The sequence below is a fragment of the Aquarana catesbeiana genome, linkage group LG03 (genome assembly GCF_042186555.1).
Source record: "Aquarana catesbeiana isolate 2022-GZ linkage group LG03, ASM4218655v1, whole genome shotgun sequence".
NCBI classification, from domain to species: Eukaryota; Metazoa; Chordata; class Amphibia; order Anura; family Ranidae; genus Aquarana; species Aquarana catesbeiana.
In genome coordinates, this window is record NC_133326.1 from 420366080 (window position 1) to 420382662 (window position 16583).

The 16583-nt window shown below is 42.4% G+C and overlaps 1 protein-coding gene across 1 annotated transcript in view; it reads right to left on the reverse strand.

Moving 5' to 3' along the window:
* Window positions 1-11925: 11925 nt before the first annotated feature.
* The window catches only part of CTNNA1 (catenin alpha 1), a 215180-nt gene continuing 210522 nt past the window's right edge, over window positions 11926-16583 (reverse strand). Inside the window, 1 exon segment of the mRNA XM_073620754.1 lies at window positions 11926-13549. Within this exon segment, the coding sequence (XP_073476855.1) occupies window positions 13262-13549 (288 nt within the window). The 3' untranslated portion in view covers window positions 11926-13261.

The window sequence follows — 16583 nt, forward strand, 5'->3', positions numbered from 1 at the left end:
CATTCCACTGAATGAAGTTTGCTATTCATTCTAGTTTAAAAAAATAAATAAAATCTAGACAACAATGTTCTAAACCTCTTTTAATAAAACAAATTAGCAAGACCAAATGTAGTTAACCCTGTATCTGGCAAAAACATTGTATATATTTACAAACGATGTTTCCTACGAACGATGTGTGTGTCCACGAACATAAAAGTAGCCATTTAAAACTGTACAACAGTAAAGAAAAGCACATGGAGCAGCATGCAAGTTAATAATCAGAATAGGAACACAAGTACTTACTTTTTTAAACTTCTGTACTGATCCAGCTCCCTGAGTTTTAGGTCGGACCAGCGTTTCTTCAGTTGGTCTTTTGAGCGGCATACACCAAAATTATCTTGCAGCGTCTTCAAAAGTTTGCGCATGATTTTGGCTTTACGTAAATTAGGCTGGGTGTACGGCCCATGCTTGCCACCATAACCTTTCCTCTGCAAAATTTCAACCATCTCCACCATCTCTTCAAAGACCATATCAGAGGCCTTAAATCTTTTCTTCCTGGATCGGGACGTTTCGGGCTCCGGGCTTTCCTCCTCGCTTGTGGTAAAATTATGAGCCACCTGTGTCTCCGCCATGTTGCTCCTACTGCGCACCGTAGAGAGAAGGGACGGAAAATATTAGTGAAAAAGAACGTCAGGGGTGGGCGACGCAGGCAGAGTTTCATGCTTGCGCAGTATATATAAAGCTAACACGCATGTGCCGTACGTACGTTCTGTGCGTAGAGAAGGGGCGGGGAATAATCGTGAAAAAGAACGTCAGGGGCGGGCGACGCAGGCGGAGTTTCACGCAAGCACAGTGTATATAAAGCTAACATGCATGTGCCGTACGTACGTTCTGTGCGCGGAGGAAAGAGAAACTGAAGTTACGAGCGGCCGTAACGAAGGTAAATTTTATTTACTTTGTAGCGGCCTATACTGCTTAAAGATTGAGGCCTATGTTGGGATAAGATTATGAGAGTTTACGCTAACATTAGTGTTTTTGTCTTGTGTATTGTCTTACAGCAAAAATGAATATAAGTTTAAGGACCCTGACTTTCTGACACCATTTATTGAGAAGTACAGGCAGATGAGGAATCTGTGGGAGGTCAAATACCCTCAATATTACATTAAACCAGTAAGGAAGGCAACGCTGGAGAAACTTCTGGCATTTGTGCAGACTTTCATCCCAGAAGCAACTGTGGAGATTTTGGAAAGGAAAATTGGGATCTTGAGGAATATGTATAGGAGGGAGCATAACAAGATCCAGGCTTCCCTGAGATCAGCAGATGTGTATGTACCCAGGCTGTGGTACTTCCAAAACCTGCATTTTCTTGACGATCAGACTGAAGTCAGGGAATCTCTTTCGACCCTTCCCTCCACCCCAGCAGAGGCTGATGAGGACCAACCTGGGCCTTCCATCCTGGAAGAACCGGATGTGACCATCTGGAGCCAGGTATATTATTTTTAGACATATTTAGTGTCCTAATATTAATGATGTTAACTAGATGTTCTAATTGATTACCTATTAAGGATTTTATACAAAAAATGATGTATACATAGCAAATGACAGTAGTGGCCAAAAATGTTTGATACTGTTTTATATGTATTAACATAGAATTTGCAAGTCGTGAGCTGAAAATTGTGTGTGATTGATGAACCAAAAAAAATAAAACTATGTCCCTTTTTTTTTGACACCGGATGAGCTCAGCCAGGACGAGGGTCTGGAAAGTGGCAGGTAGGAGGCCGCCAGGCCCAGTGTCAGCCAGGAGGTGGCCGGGCCCAGTAGGAGCCTCACCCAATCGCAGGTGCCTCCCCTCTGCCTCCAGACAAAAAGGCCCAGGAAGGTTACGGTGACAGAGGAGGCATCACTGCGCCTCATAAGAGAAGCTACAAATTTCCTCAAGACCCCCCCCCCGAACCTGAAGAGGCCTATGGCTGCTATATAGCCAGCAGGTTGCTCGAAGTGGAGAAGGGCCAACGCCTCCTCTGTGAAAGACTTTTTTCTAATGTCTTTCACAAGGGGCTGAGGGGCGCGCTAACTGCCAACAGCCAAATAAATGAGCAAGCCCCTCCTCCTCCTGCCTCAAGTCCACCTCCAGAGCCACAGCCTCCAAGGAAGGCTGCAGGGCAGCATGGAGGGAAGGGTGCAGCCAAGAGAAGGACGTGATGACCTGGGTTCAGTCTGGTCTGACAGAAGACGCAGGCTGGTGTAGTATCACAACCTGGGGACATATATGTCATCTGCTGCTGGTCTTGATCTCTGGGATTCCTGGACCAAATTGTGCTCTCTATTATATGGACTCCTCAAGATCTGTCTGCGGGCTCTGTCCTCTGCCCGAAGCTTCTCTGTGCCAGGCTCAGTTTCCTGCGAGCGGCACAACGCACGGGGGCAGAGCCTGGCGGCAAATTTGAAAAAGTGTAAAAAACATAACACATACAGTACTGTAATCTTACAGATTACAGTACTGTATGAAATCATTTCACATCCCTTTTGTCCCCAATGATTTGGCCCATGCCCTGCATGCAGTTTTATATTATATATACTGTTCTTTCTGCCTGGAAACTTGAGATTGTCCATAGCAACCAAAAAGTGTCCCTTTACGTCAAAAGTGGCTTTAGACCAGCTAGAAAACAGCGATACTAAATTAGAACACTTGCAGAATTGAGCAATAGTGAATCGTGGGGAAATTTATATTATATATTTTAATTATTTATATTTATTTATTATATTATAATTTATGATTTTGTTTCAAACTTCATCATACCCGGGATATCTACTAGACTCTTGGTGGACAGATCTAAGTGTGTTATTGCTAAGAATTACAGGCCCACAATATAAAACGCCAAATTTGTATGCAAAATAATTGTACCGCTTTGAGACACAAAAATCTGAAATAATCATACCGCCAGGGAGGTTAAAAGACAATGTCAAATTAACAAGGGACACCAACCTCAAGGTTCCAAAAAAACCTTGAGGTTCCAAAAAATATCTAATGTTATAATGGTAACTTTACACACAAAAAAATTGATATATATAGATATAGAGAGAGATCACTAGAAAATAATTTAACAATCAAAAAAAATGATGAAATTAAATCATCGTTCATGAGATCAAGAGAAATAATCCATAAATCTGTTTGTGAGACCGCCGTGTGAATATGAGCAGCAAAACAGCTTCATTCTTCTAGCATTATGAAGAAGACAATACTGCACTGCATTCAACAATCACAGAATTTGCAGCGTGAGGAATGTGCTAGGTACAATACGAACACTAGTTTTACAAGACCGAGCGCTTCAGTCTCGTACTTGCTTCAGAGCATGCGTCGTTTTTTTTGGCCGTCGGACCAGCATACAGATGAGTGGATTTCTCGATAGGAACTGGGTCCAGCGGAAAAATTTTAAACATGTTCCAAATCTAAAGTCAGTCAGCTTTTTGACAGAAAAAGTCCGCTGAAGCCCACACACGGTCGGATTGGCTCACTTCTAAACACAACTAACTGCTACTAACAGCCTTAAAAATCTAAGGTTGTTACTAGCCATATCAGTGAAGAAAAATTGTGACACCATACAGCTTGATATAATCAATTTCACCTACTAATAGTTTCTGTCCTCCCAATGTATATATAGAAAAATAAAGGAGTAGTAAAGGCAGAAGGTCTGACATCACGACTCCACCCACCGAACACTTGACAACAGACCTGCCCACAGAATCCAGAGTATTGCGAGGCTCCAAATAGCTAAAAGGGAGATATTTGACAGGTAAGGATATATACAGGTGGCATGTATATCCTTATAAATCAGCACTATGGAAGTAATTTAGAAATGATGAGAGTGGGTTTACATCCACTTTGCATTCTATGCATTAAAGGGGAACTGCAGTCTGCTCACATAATTTGTAATAAAAACATCTTTGCCAATTTGAAGCTTCCCTCCAACCACTTTGCATATTATTCTTATATATACTGTGATTCAGTACTTGCCAAATATGCTGCAGAAATCTCCCTACACTAAGTATGGCTACATCCATTTTAACTCTGGGCAGCTGAAGCTGCTGCCTGTTCACGTCCTGGATTTACAGACAGAGGGACACCTCCAGCTCTGCAGCTCTCATTGGCCCTCTTATGACTCACCCCCCCTGCCTTCCTGGCAAAATCTCACAAGAGATCTGTGCATGATGTCATAAGCCTAGGCTTGTTACAAGAGAAGGAAGTGGGCTGTATAAGGTATATTTACTGTCAGAAAAAAAATGTTTTACTATCCAAAGCAATAGGGGCGGAAGATTTAATAGATGGAAAGTTGAAAAAAATTACTGAGGGTCCGCATTAAGATAAAAAAAAAAACCTTCTATATGTAGCAGCCTCCCCAGCACCCCCCAATTACTTACCTGAGTCCTATTCTCTTTCCAGCGATGTCCACTATTGTCAGACGGCTGAGACATAGCAGCAGCACCATTGGCTCCCATGGCTGTCAAAGTCAGTTAGCCAATCAGAAGAGAGGGGACTGGGCCGGGTCAGGGCTCCATATCTGAATGGACACAGGGAGCTGTGACTCGGCTCGGGTGCCCCATAGCAAGCTGCTTGCTGTGGGGGGCACTCGACAGGAGGGAGGAGCCAGGAGCAGCAAAATGGGACCCCAGAAGAGTAGGATCGAGGCTGCAAAACGAACTTTCCTGACCCTTTAGCTGAAAAACACCACCACAGCATGATGCTGCTGCCACCACCATGCTTCACTGTTGGGACTGTATTGGACAGGTGATGAGCAGTGCCTGGGTTTTCTCCACACATACTGCTTAGAATTAAGGCCAAAAAGTTCTATCTTGGTCTCATCAGACCAGAGAATCTTATTTTTCACCATCTTGGAGTCCTTCAGGGTTTTTTTTTTTTTTTAGCAAACTCCATGCGGGCTTTCATGTGTCTTGCACTGAGGAGAGGCTTCCGTTGCGCCACTTTGCCATAAAGCCCCGCCTGGTGGAGGGCTGAAGTGATGGTTAACTTTCTACAACTTTCTCCCATCTCCCGACTGCATCTCTGGAGCTCAGCCAGTGATCTTAGGGTTCTTCTTTACCTCCCTCACCAAGGCTCTACTCCCCCGATAGCTCAGTTTGGCCGGACGGCCAGCTCTAGAAAGGGTTCTGGTCGTCCCAAACATCTTCCATATAAGGATTATGGAGGCCACTGTGCTCTTAGGAACCTTAAGTGCAGCAGAATTTTTTTTTTTTTTTAACCTTGGTTAGATCTGTGCATTGCCACAATTCTGTCTGAGCTCTTCAGGCAGTTCTTTTGAGCTCATTATTTATTAAGTGTTCTTGCATAGCAAGACCACTTACTGTTATCTCACATATATTGTTATTCTTATTATAGCCAAATTTACCACCCTAACTCCTCCCACAGCTTTTACACTACATAGACCGTAATATACCGAAACGTGTGGATTGTTCCCGATTGGTGTGCTATTTTGTAGAACGTTTCGCCGAATGGTTCACGAAATGTCTTTTTGCGGCAAAATTGGTCCCATAGGAATGAATGGCGAAATGTTCAAAACTAGAGTGGGAGGTGACAAAAGCTGAAAAATCAGGACATGCTTTCTAAACTGCCACCACTCCCTCATTTTCAAGCCTACCTACAAATCTTACATAAAAACGTTCAGCTATCCCTGCTGCCACTACACATGGCCACTGCTAAGCCATAGATCTGATAGTTTTCACAATATGACCATTTGTTTGCAACTCATGCCGTCCATTGAAACTCCACTCTAGCCACTTCAAATTTGAAGGACAATATCTAAACTGCGACTGTGCCTTCATTTTTAATATTTCAGAGACATACTATGCATCAAAATCTAGGTCTGGGTCTTGGGATTCTCACAATATAAAGCTTATCGCTGTAGGATTTAGTTTTTAAAATACGACCGTTTGAAGTACTGCACAGTTATTACAGCTATCACGATCCTGTGTATTGTGCTTTGAGCAGTGGTTGTGAAGTATAAACAGGGCATGAGCGTTGCCAGGAAACAGTGGTTGTAAACACTGATTATCAAACAGATAGCACACCTTCACCTCCATTCTACGTCAAGATGCTGAGGCCCCCCCCAAATGCATGTGGTCATTCCTTCATCTGCTAGGCTTGATAATGCTGCTAATGTTTTTATAAATGTATGTTTTAATGTAACTGTGAATCACTTTGGGCAACAATGTTCAAATTAAATGTGCTATATAAAAGTTGAAATGCATTTCTCACTCTATCAAGCTTGTCATGTGCAGTTTTTAAATTTGATCAATCAATTGGTTATCGTAATGTTTACTATCTTTACTCACTCCAAACACTCCACACAGTTACTCTGCCCACTCCAACCTTTCCACAGTTACTCCAACACCACAACAGTTACTCAAGCCACTCCTCCCAGTTACTCCACCCACTCCAGTTGTACACTACTGGTGGAGGCAAGAACACTTCACGCAATTTCCCCAGAAATTGTAGCTTTTCTAGTTATTATACACGATTTATATAGCGCCAACAGTTTACGCAGCGCTTTACAATGTATAGGGGGGACAGAACAATTACAGTACAATACAATAGGTACAGGAGGACCTCGTGATTTTCATTTGCTCTGACATGCACTGTGAGCTGTAAGGTCTTATATATAGACAGGTGTGTGGCTTTCCTAATCAAGTCCAATCAGTATAATCAAACACAGCTGGACTCAAAGGTGTAGAACCATCTCAAGGATGATCAGAAGAAATGGACAGCACCTGAGTTAAATATATGAGTGTCACAGCAAAGGGTCTGAATACTTAGGACCATGTGATATTTCAGTTTATCTTTTTTAATAAATCTGCAAAAATGTCAACAATTCTGTGTTTTCTGTCAATATGGGGTGCTGTGTGTACAATAATGAGGAAAAAAACCGAACTTAAATGATTTAAGCAAATGGCTGCAATATAGCACAGAGAAAAATTTAAGGGGGTCTGAATACTTTCCTTCCCCACTGTATAACATGTTATTTATTTTTTAAACAAAAACTTTACAAATCACTTTAAACTGGTTATAAAGTCACATGTACTTTGATTCTCTGTTTTAGGTCCCTGTTCAGTAAAGTGTGTGTTTTTTCCTAAAATCATAATGCTAAACATCTTCTTTGCAGAGCCCTGATGTCCTGTCATGTGACCTTCCTCTGCTTCCTTTCACAAGTGAGTACAGTGGGAGGGGCTGAGATTCCCTTCTGATGAATGCAAGCTAGCAGAGGGAGGTCATGTGTCTGCACAGCAGGGTTCTGCAAAGAAAGTGTAGCAATAACTCTCGGCGGAGCTGCTGGTTTAAGCGGGCTTGTTACCTTCACTCTCCTTCCCTCTGTTTCACCGGCACCGGGTCTAGGGTTCCGTTGAGTTTACCTCTGGACGACACACGCACCAACACTTGAGTACGTTTTCAATGCTTTATTAAACCATTAACGAAGGAAGTAGCAGGAAAGAGGCAGAAGGAAAACCTCAGAGGAAAACTCAAATACCTTTTTAGTAAGATTCTTGACAAATGTCTTTCGGGGTTAGATATTTCAGTAGAATGCACTCCCTTGGTGGGACATACTCCTTGCACGCCTGGATAAGCCTCTCTCACTTGCCTAGTAGCCAGTACGTAGCACGAACAAAAGTCTCTGCCACAGACTTGTTTGGGATGAACCCGTATGATCCTCTGATGTATTGTTTTTTTCTGCGATGAATGTCAGTCACAGTGCTTTAACCTTTAAGCCAAACCCGGCAACACTATGCTGTATAATTACTTTAGGATAGGTCCTCTAACCGAGTCACCAGGCTCCTCTCCAGACCAGCACGCTGCATGATCCTTCCATGATGGGTCCTCCCCTGGGATCTCCTCGGTTGTCCAGCTTCTTCACTCTGGATAGACAGCTCAGGACCATTCCTCGGCCACTGTGGTAGGCCCCAGACAAGCTTCTGGGCCCACCCCTGCGCCGCAGCGACGTGGGCCTCCGGAACGGAGGACCACGAGATAGCTCTCTAATGCATGCCAGGAGGGCCAGCAGGTGGCTGTAAAACGAACCCCAAAACATGGCGTCTGTTCCATAAATACCCTCGCCCAGAACGCAACTCGGAGGACCACCTCCACCGAGTTGTCTCCGGGACAGAAGAGTATCCATACGCTTAGACACGCTGCCCTTCCAACACTAGCCAGCGGCAACAGTGACACCCATGGCTCAGTATGGAAACACACGCAACGTCAGCCAAGCTGAAACAGAGGCAAAGCTAACCTTCCTAGCGCTACAAAGGTATTTAGCATTATAATTTTAGGAAAATACGAACACTGTGCAGAACAGGGACCTAAAACAGAGGAACAAAGTAATACATGTTTCTTTACTTTACAAGCACTGGAGCAGTTGCAGGGAATAAAATTACAAAGGCTTGACATGAAAGGACAGGGAAGGGGTGGGGAGGAGATCGGCTCTCACACAGACTACAGAACTGGCAGGGAGAGAGGGAAGGGGAGTGGGGGAGATGCAGAGATTCTGAGGAGATAGCTGAATGAGGAGGCACAAACTGACCTTGCTATCAGAGATCAGCAGCCATGATAAATGTGGTCAGTTTACAGAGCAGAAGACAAGAACAGGTAAGATCAGCCTAGTATTGTACAACATAGAAAGGGAAAACTGACATGGCAAAAGCACTGTGCAGTTAGGTTCAGTTAGATGAGTTCCTAAACCAGTGAACATGAAAAGAAGTAGTGATATCTGGTCATTGTGACACAACTCACTAACACGTTAAAGAATTTAACAAGTGTAGCGAAGAACAGAACAGAGAAGGCAAACTCTATCTTAAATCACAGTTAACGCTACCTATCGCCCTCTAATATAACCAAAAGTCTCATAACTGACGAGAGAGAGACACACACAGACAGAGAGAGGCATTGTGAAAAAGGAGGAAAAGGAGAAAAGGAGAAAAGGATAGAGACAAAGGTAGAGGAGAGAGGGAAAGAAGGGGTGGTTTATTTTATGATCTTTGGGACAAGAGGACGACTAGGACAAAGACAGAAAAATTAGGTGACGAGCTCGGTGTCTGCGCTATACCTATGGTCACGATAAAGGTACATGAATGTATAAGACAAAGGGAAAAAAAACTGCGCTAAAGTGTACCAAAATAATGTGCTATAACCCAAATGTATACAATTAAAACAATTGGCAAATAATGTGAAAGAAGCAGCGATTCTCCTGCACAACAAAAAGTGTAAAAATGTAGATAATAGAATCGCACTACAGCATTGACTCAATAATGCATAAATCAATAGTGTTATTCATAAACCATAAACAAATATAGCAAACAAATAACCACAAATGGTATGTTCTAAAAATTATGAAAAGGTTGGGTAAATGCAAAAAATATGTAATAAATGTCCAAACGTAGTCAAACACCCGTGAAAAAAATGAATGAAGGAAATGGTAAAATTAAAAAAGTCCATCAATATGAGAGACATTTGAAATCTGTCATGACGTGGAAAACGTTGCGTGCAGTCCACCACCAGTGATAAAAATTAGCCGCTTACCAGAGCCCCATGACCCCCCACTACAGAGGATCAGGGGAAGCTTGTGTAAAGTTAGCCCTCCGGAGCTGAATAAATGGACTCAGATGCAGGAATTGTAGGTGGTCATAGACATCCAAGGACACCAAATGGAATTACAGAAACTCCCATGTTCGTTCAAACAAAGCACTTCGGTCATTGACAATACTAGCAATTCTTACATGTATCATAATCCATGATAGTTTAAATCGACTAAGATACTAGGGGTTTCTTCAATGCTCCCGCAATAGTGATCTTAGATGCCAGCAGTATAAAGTAAATCAGACATTTCAACGGATGCGGCCACTCATTAGGCACAACATTAAGCAAGGCCAAGCTTGGTTGTTGATCAATAGAGAGCCCTGTCACCTTGCAAAGCATCGATACCCTGTTCCAGAATGCCCTCATTTTAGGGCATTACCACCATATATGCAACATCGAAACCTGCAATGAACAGCCCCTGAAGCATTCCGAAGTTGCCGTAGCATACATCCTGGCCAAGCGAGTCAGGACCAAGTACCATTTGGTGAGTACCTCAAGTCCGGCCTCAACCAGACATACGTTGGATTATTATTACCAGGTTTCCAGGTCCCCATCATAATTAAGGTCCCTCTCCCAGGCCAGCATGTACGGCTGTTTCTGAGGTGGGGTGAGCAGCGACTTATACACTGTAGAGATGCCCCCTCTAGTGCACCATTGTTCGTATGTAGTCAAGTGAGAAATTTGGAGAAAACTGAATTTTTCTGAGACGGGCATTTGTAAGCTAGAGGAGCAATGAGAATGGGTGAAGGGGCCTCTATGGGTGAATTGGTGACCTATACGATACAAGCCCTTGTCTGTCCACCACTTAAATGCCCCCATGTCCATACCAGGGGGAAAGGCAGGATTATGGAATATGTGTGCCAATGGGATGAATGCAGAAATTAGTGATGGATTAGGTCGCAAATGATCCCATAAAGCAGTGGTCATCAACCGTCCTCAGGGCCCACTAACAGGCCAGGTTTGCAAGATAACTGAAATACATCACAGGTGATTTCATTTGCTGCTCAGTGATTGAAGTATTCTAGTCTGCATCTCCCCAAGGTAATACATAAAACCTGGCCTGTTAGTGGGCCCTGAGGACAGGGTTGATGACCACTGCCATAAAGCAAAGGAGTGGGATAAGGTAGGTGCTCTTATTAAGGGGCGATCTTTTAAACAGCGCCATAGTATATAATCGATTGCAAAGGAGGGGACGGCCTGACGTTCCATCTGAACCCATTCTCGTCTCTCGTGGTGAGGGTACACAACCGACAGTTGCATCAGTTGGGCTGCCTTATAATACGCATAAAAGTTGGGTACACCAAGACCTCCTTTGGCCCTAGGAGCAAAGTTAAACTGAGCTAATCTATGGCCTTTCATGCCCCAAATAAACTTTAAAACTTTGGACTGAAAACGCAGTAAATCCGCCCTGGAGACCAACACCAGAAAAGGATCTAAATAGAGAAGTTTGGGCAGAAGAGTCATTTTGACTGCGTGTATCCTACCAAGCCACAAAAGACCATTTAGGGCCCAGCTAGAAAGTAGAAGTTCTAAACGCCGAAAGCAAGCCAGATAATAATTTGTCACGTATCATGCCGAGTATGTGGGAGGGTGGTTAATTTCAAAATATGGGAGAGCTGTATCCATCCATTGAAATGGGAAGGAGTCCTGCAAACGAGAAAACGTTGATTCAGGGATGTTGATGTTCAGGGTGGAGGATTTTGTCTCGTTCACTCTGAGCCCAGACACCTGACCAAACTCATGTAGGGTCCTAAGTATATTCAGAGGGAGATAATGGGAGAGGTGACGAACATGTCAGCCGCAAATAATGCGCACATGTACATATTAGAACCGCACCGCACTCCCTGTATGTTCATGTCTTCTCGAAGGGGTATAGCCACTGTCTCAATCGCCATGGCAAAGAGCAATGGAGACAGTGGACATCCTTGCCTTGTGCCCTTTTCAATTGAGATGGGGGCAGAATGATATCCCATCAATTTTAGTTTTTTTTTTTTTTTTTGGGGGGGGGGGGGGGGGTTAAAACCACTTTAATACTGCTATTGCAAACTATATTATTGAAAAAGGTGGTTTATTGTAAGCCAATAATGTTGATTTTTCTATGCAATAATCATTAAATGGTATGCACTTTTAAAAGTATTATGAAATGCATACAGCATAATACATAATGTAGTTACATAAAAGGGCTTAATGGAAAAAAAAACGCAATGTGCTTCAGTAAAGAAAAACCCCCAAAATGAAACAGGTTTACATATTATGGACATATCAGAATCAGAGTTAAAATTCCAATTAAAAAATCATTACAACAAGGATTTGGAAATTATAATTTTTGAAGAAAATTTTAATAAAAGCATCTCTAAATAGAGCAACAAAATTTGCAAACCAAAAGTAAAAGCACGATTAACAATCTGTCTACCAGCCAACAAGGATAAACTCAGATTTTAACTCTTGTATAGAGATACAAACTATAAGCCTGTAAGAATAAGCCTGTGTACTCATGCTAAGTTTACAGTATGTGTGTGCATGTCAAAACTTCAAAAACAAAAATGTAAGTCAGCAGCTACAAAAACTGTAAAGGACACATACATAGCACTGTCCTCACTTGGGCCAGTCCTTCAGCTGTGACATGTCCCAGAAGGCTGCGGGCAAAGAAGGGGGCAAACTTCTGCATGGATCACCAAGGTACCTGCTCTCCCCAAAAAATGTAATGTGACTAATGTGATAGAAGGAGGAGGTGGTATCAGAACAAGCTACAGAATTAATACCAATTTTCAATGAACTTTTCAATGTCAATGCCTTACTGCAGCCTTAAAACACAACGTATAAAAAAGATCTATACACATTTAGTACCTCTGTCAATCATCAAAAATATAGTGTGTTTTTGTGTGAAATTTCTGGCAATCATATACGCCAACTAAGCACACAATTTTAAAGAGATGGCAGTTTAAAAAAAAAAAAAAAAAAAAAAAAAAGGAAGAAAAGAAAAGCTAACCAACCATTCTCTAAATCAGTGTTTCTCATCTCCAGTCCTCAAGGCCCCCCAACAGGTCAGGTTTTTCATTATTTTGCACAGGTGATTTGATCAGTTTCACTGCCTTAGTAATTACCACAGCGGTTTTATCTGAGGGAAATCCTGAAAACATGACCTGTTGGGGCGCCTTGAGGATTGGAGTTGAGAAACACTGCTCTAAACAAATCTTGAAATCACTTAAAGTAGTATATGCTTAAATAATCACTAAAGGTATATGTAATAATGTATATTAAACAAAAAGAGCATTTAATAATCCAGCATCCCAGGGTTTATTCTTTTTAGCTTGGTCACAGGCATTTCTTTCCTCTTTCACCAATTACATAAATTGGTCCCAATATCTATTGAAGTCCCTTTCCTTTTGTTCCCAGGAAATCCAGGATGATTCGCAAGTAGGTTTAAAATGTATCTTATGGAGAGCTAGAGGACTATAAGCAATAGGGAATGGTGTTTCCAAGTCCTGTATACCACTTTAAACTGAATTGTATTTTGTCTATTATTGACTAATCAATTATACCCTTATTGTGACACTAATGTGCTTATCAGATTTTAGTACAAAACTGACCAATGCAAAATATTACAATCACATAATGTAAAACATACAAATAAAGTATATCTGCTTATATGCTCTCCATAACTTTAAATTCACTAAGTGCTTGTACAGGGTTAACATGTTTCTTCTGAGATGCACGCTTTATTTTGGTCTGGGTCTCATCCTGCTTTTCTCTCTTTACAAGGGGCTTCTTCTCTGGGGCTTTCATTTTCCAAGACACGGCTGGGAGGTTCAAAGATGCCATTCCCTGCGATTTCTGGTACTTTGTAGAGGCCACGTAAGATGCCTTAACAGTTTGAACCACAGCATTCATCAAATTCTTTGCAGCTTGAATCAGAGACATGGCACTGTCAACCTAAAATATTTCAGGGAGAATAAAATAACTGAATAGTTGGATCACAAGATGTATTTATAGAATGTCTACAAGAAAACAGGAAATTGCACTGAACACCTGTCATATGGCACATTAAAGTGGCTGTATACCGCTCATTGTCAGTTTTACCTATAGGTAAGCCTATAAGGCAGCTTACCTATAGGTATTGTAGATATCTCCTAAACGTTTAGGAGATATTTACAGGCAGTTCCTGAGTTACGAACGACTCCTACTTTCGAACGGCCTCAAATGCTGGCCACTTGTGCTCCACGCTGGTCCTGGATACCTCCGGACACATCCCATGCTGCAGTACTACATGTACTGCATGTCCAGAAGAGCCCCAGATAACATAACAAGCGCCCGGAACATCCCACATCCATGCACAGGTGGACATTACACTTACGAATGCATGGCACACTGAAACCACATCAAATCTCAATGGGGAAAAATATCATGCAGGCTATCTATACTGATATGGACTGGGTAATGTGTTAGGAACGAAAAGATGCCACATTGTTTGATGGAAATTAAAATGATCAACCTACAGAGGGCTGAATTCAAAGACACCCCAAAAATACTAATCTTTCCAGATTGTTTTTCACTAGTTTAGCATTTGGCTAGGGTCAGTTTCACTACTGGTAGTATGAGCGATACCTGGACCTTATAGGAGGTTGAACAGACAGTCCAACTCCTCCAGGATGGCACATCAATGCGTGCCATTGCCAGAAGATTTACAGTGTCTCCCAGCACAATCTCAAGAGCATGGTGAAGATTCAAGGAGACAGGCACTCTAGGAGAGAAGGACAGGGTCGTAAAAAGTCCTTAACCCATTAGTAGGACCAGTATATGCTCCTTTGTGCAAGGAGTAACAAGGTGAGCACTGCCAGAGCCCTACAAAATGACCTCCAGCAGGCCACTGGTGTGAATGTCTCTAATGAAACAATCAGAAACAGACTTCATGAGGGTGGCCTAAGGGCTTGACGTCCTCTAGTGGGCCCTGTGCTCACTGCTCGGTAATGTGAAGCTTGATTGGCATTTACCATTGGACACCAGAATTGGCAGGTCCACCACCGGTGCCCTGTGCTATTTACAGATGAGAGTAGGTTCACCCTGAGCACATGTGACAGACGTGAAAGGGTCTGGAGAAGCCATGGAGAATGTTATGCTGCCTGTAACATTGTTCAGTATGACCAGTTTGGTGGTGGGTCAGTGATGGTCTGGGGAGGCATATGCATGGAGGGACGCATAGACCTCTACAGGTTTGACAATGGCACCCTGACTGCCATTAGGTATTGGGATGAAATCCTTGGACCCATTGTCAGACCTTCCACTGATGCAGTGGGTCCTGGGTTCCCTCCTGTTGCACGACAATGCCCCACCTCATGTGGCGAGAGTATGCAGCCAGTTCCTGGAGGATGAAGGCATTGATACCATTGAATGGCCCCAATGCTCGCCTGACCTAAATCCAATGGAACACCTGTGGGACATTATGTTTCTATGCCGCAAGGTTTCACCTCGGTCTGTTCAGGAGTGCAGTAATGTCCTGGTCCAGATCCGGGAGGAAATACCCCAGGACACCATCCACTGTCTCATTAGGAGCATGCCCCAATGTTGTCAGGCATGCATACAAGCAAGTGGTGGCCAAACTACAGGGTACCATTTTGAGTTGCACCAATGAAATTACAGCAAAATGGACTAGCCTGCTGCATAATTTTTTCACTTTGATTTTCGGAGTGTCTTTGAATTAAGCCCTCTGTAGGTTGATAATTTGCATTTCCTTCAAATGATGTAGCATCTTTTTGTTCCTAACACATTACCCAGTCCATATCAGTATAGATATCCAGCATATTTTTCCTCATTGAGATCTGTTGTGTTTTCAAAGTGTTCCTTTAATTTTTTTTAAGCAGTGCATATTGGAATTTTTATTATTTATTTTTTTATACTACTAATGGCAGTGATCAGCGACTTATAATGGGACTGCGATCGTGTCAGATTGCCCGCCGCACTGAGTGGAAACGGACACAGACACCAATACAGTGATTAGTGATATTACTATACACAGTCACTGAACTAATGACAGTGGCTGGGAAAGGGTTAACATCTCAGGTAATCAAGGGGGAGTGTTCCTAACAAGTGTTAACTTGTGTAATGTGTGCTGCTTTTTACGAAAGATGTCTGTTTCTTATCCATGCTTTGCATAGATAAGAAACAGAGATCATTCCCTCAGTACAGAGCCCTGTGTTGATTATCAACACAGGGCTCTGGACTGTGATTGGGCACAGCCGATCAGCAGGTCCCGGCCATGAATCATTGGTCGGGACCTGCTGACAGACTCCTACTGTGTAAATTCATGCGCCCTAAACCTGGAAACAGGCAGCGATGTACCAGTATACCGCTGTGCCTGTACAGGCCACCCAGTTTAAAAAAAAAAAAAAAAAAAAAAATCTGAGCAAAATATAAAGACTAACATTGCTAACTTAGTTGCCAGGCCTATCACATGGATAGTTTCACTTTAGTCACTGACCCAAACATTGGACAAAAAAATAAAGCAATTTTGATTTTCCGGTAAATTCCATATTTTGGAGTACATTACATGACACAAGCTAGGTAAGAATAGATGGCTCCTTGCAAGCCCCGTGGACTATCGATGCGCCCAGAGGTGACAGAGGGAATGAGCAAACATTGTGGGACCACAGCACGCAACAGTTTTTATTATCTCAAACTATGCGACACAAGCCTACTTTGCTATTGCCAAATGGTAATTACTTCGCCATATGTATGGAGATGTACTTTCAAAACTTTTAAAATATCACAAAATGATCTATCATGTTTTGTATATTGTAGAAAATCCTAATAGAATTTTTTGATGCATCTCTTTAGAATTTAAAGCAACCCTGAAGAAGATCAGAAAAGGAAAAAGGGTCGAAATGCATTGGGATATTCATGGGGATTCATATGGATAGTATTGATACAAATGTAACTGTTCAATTAGAACTTTTTTAATGAACTGATTGCC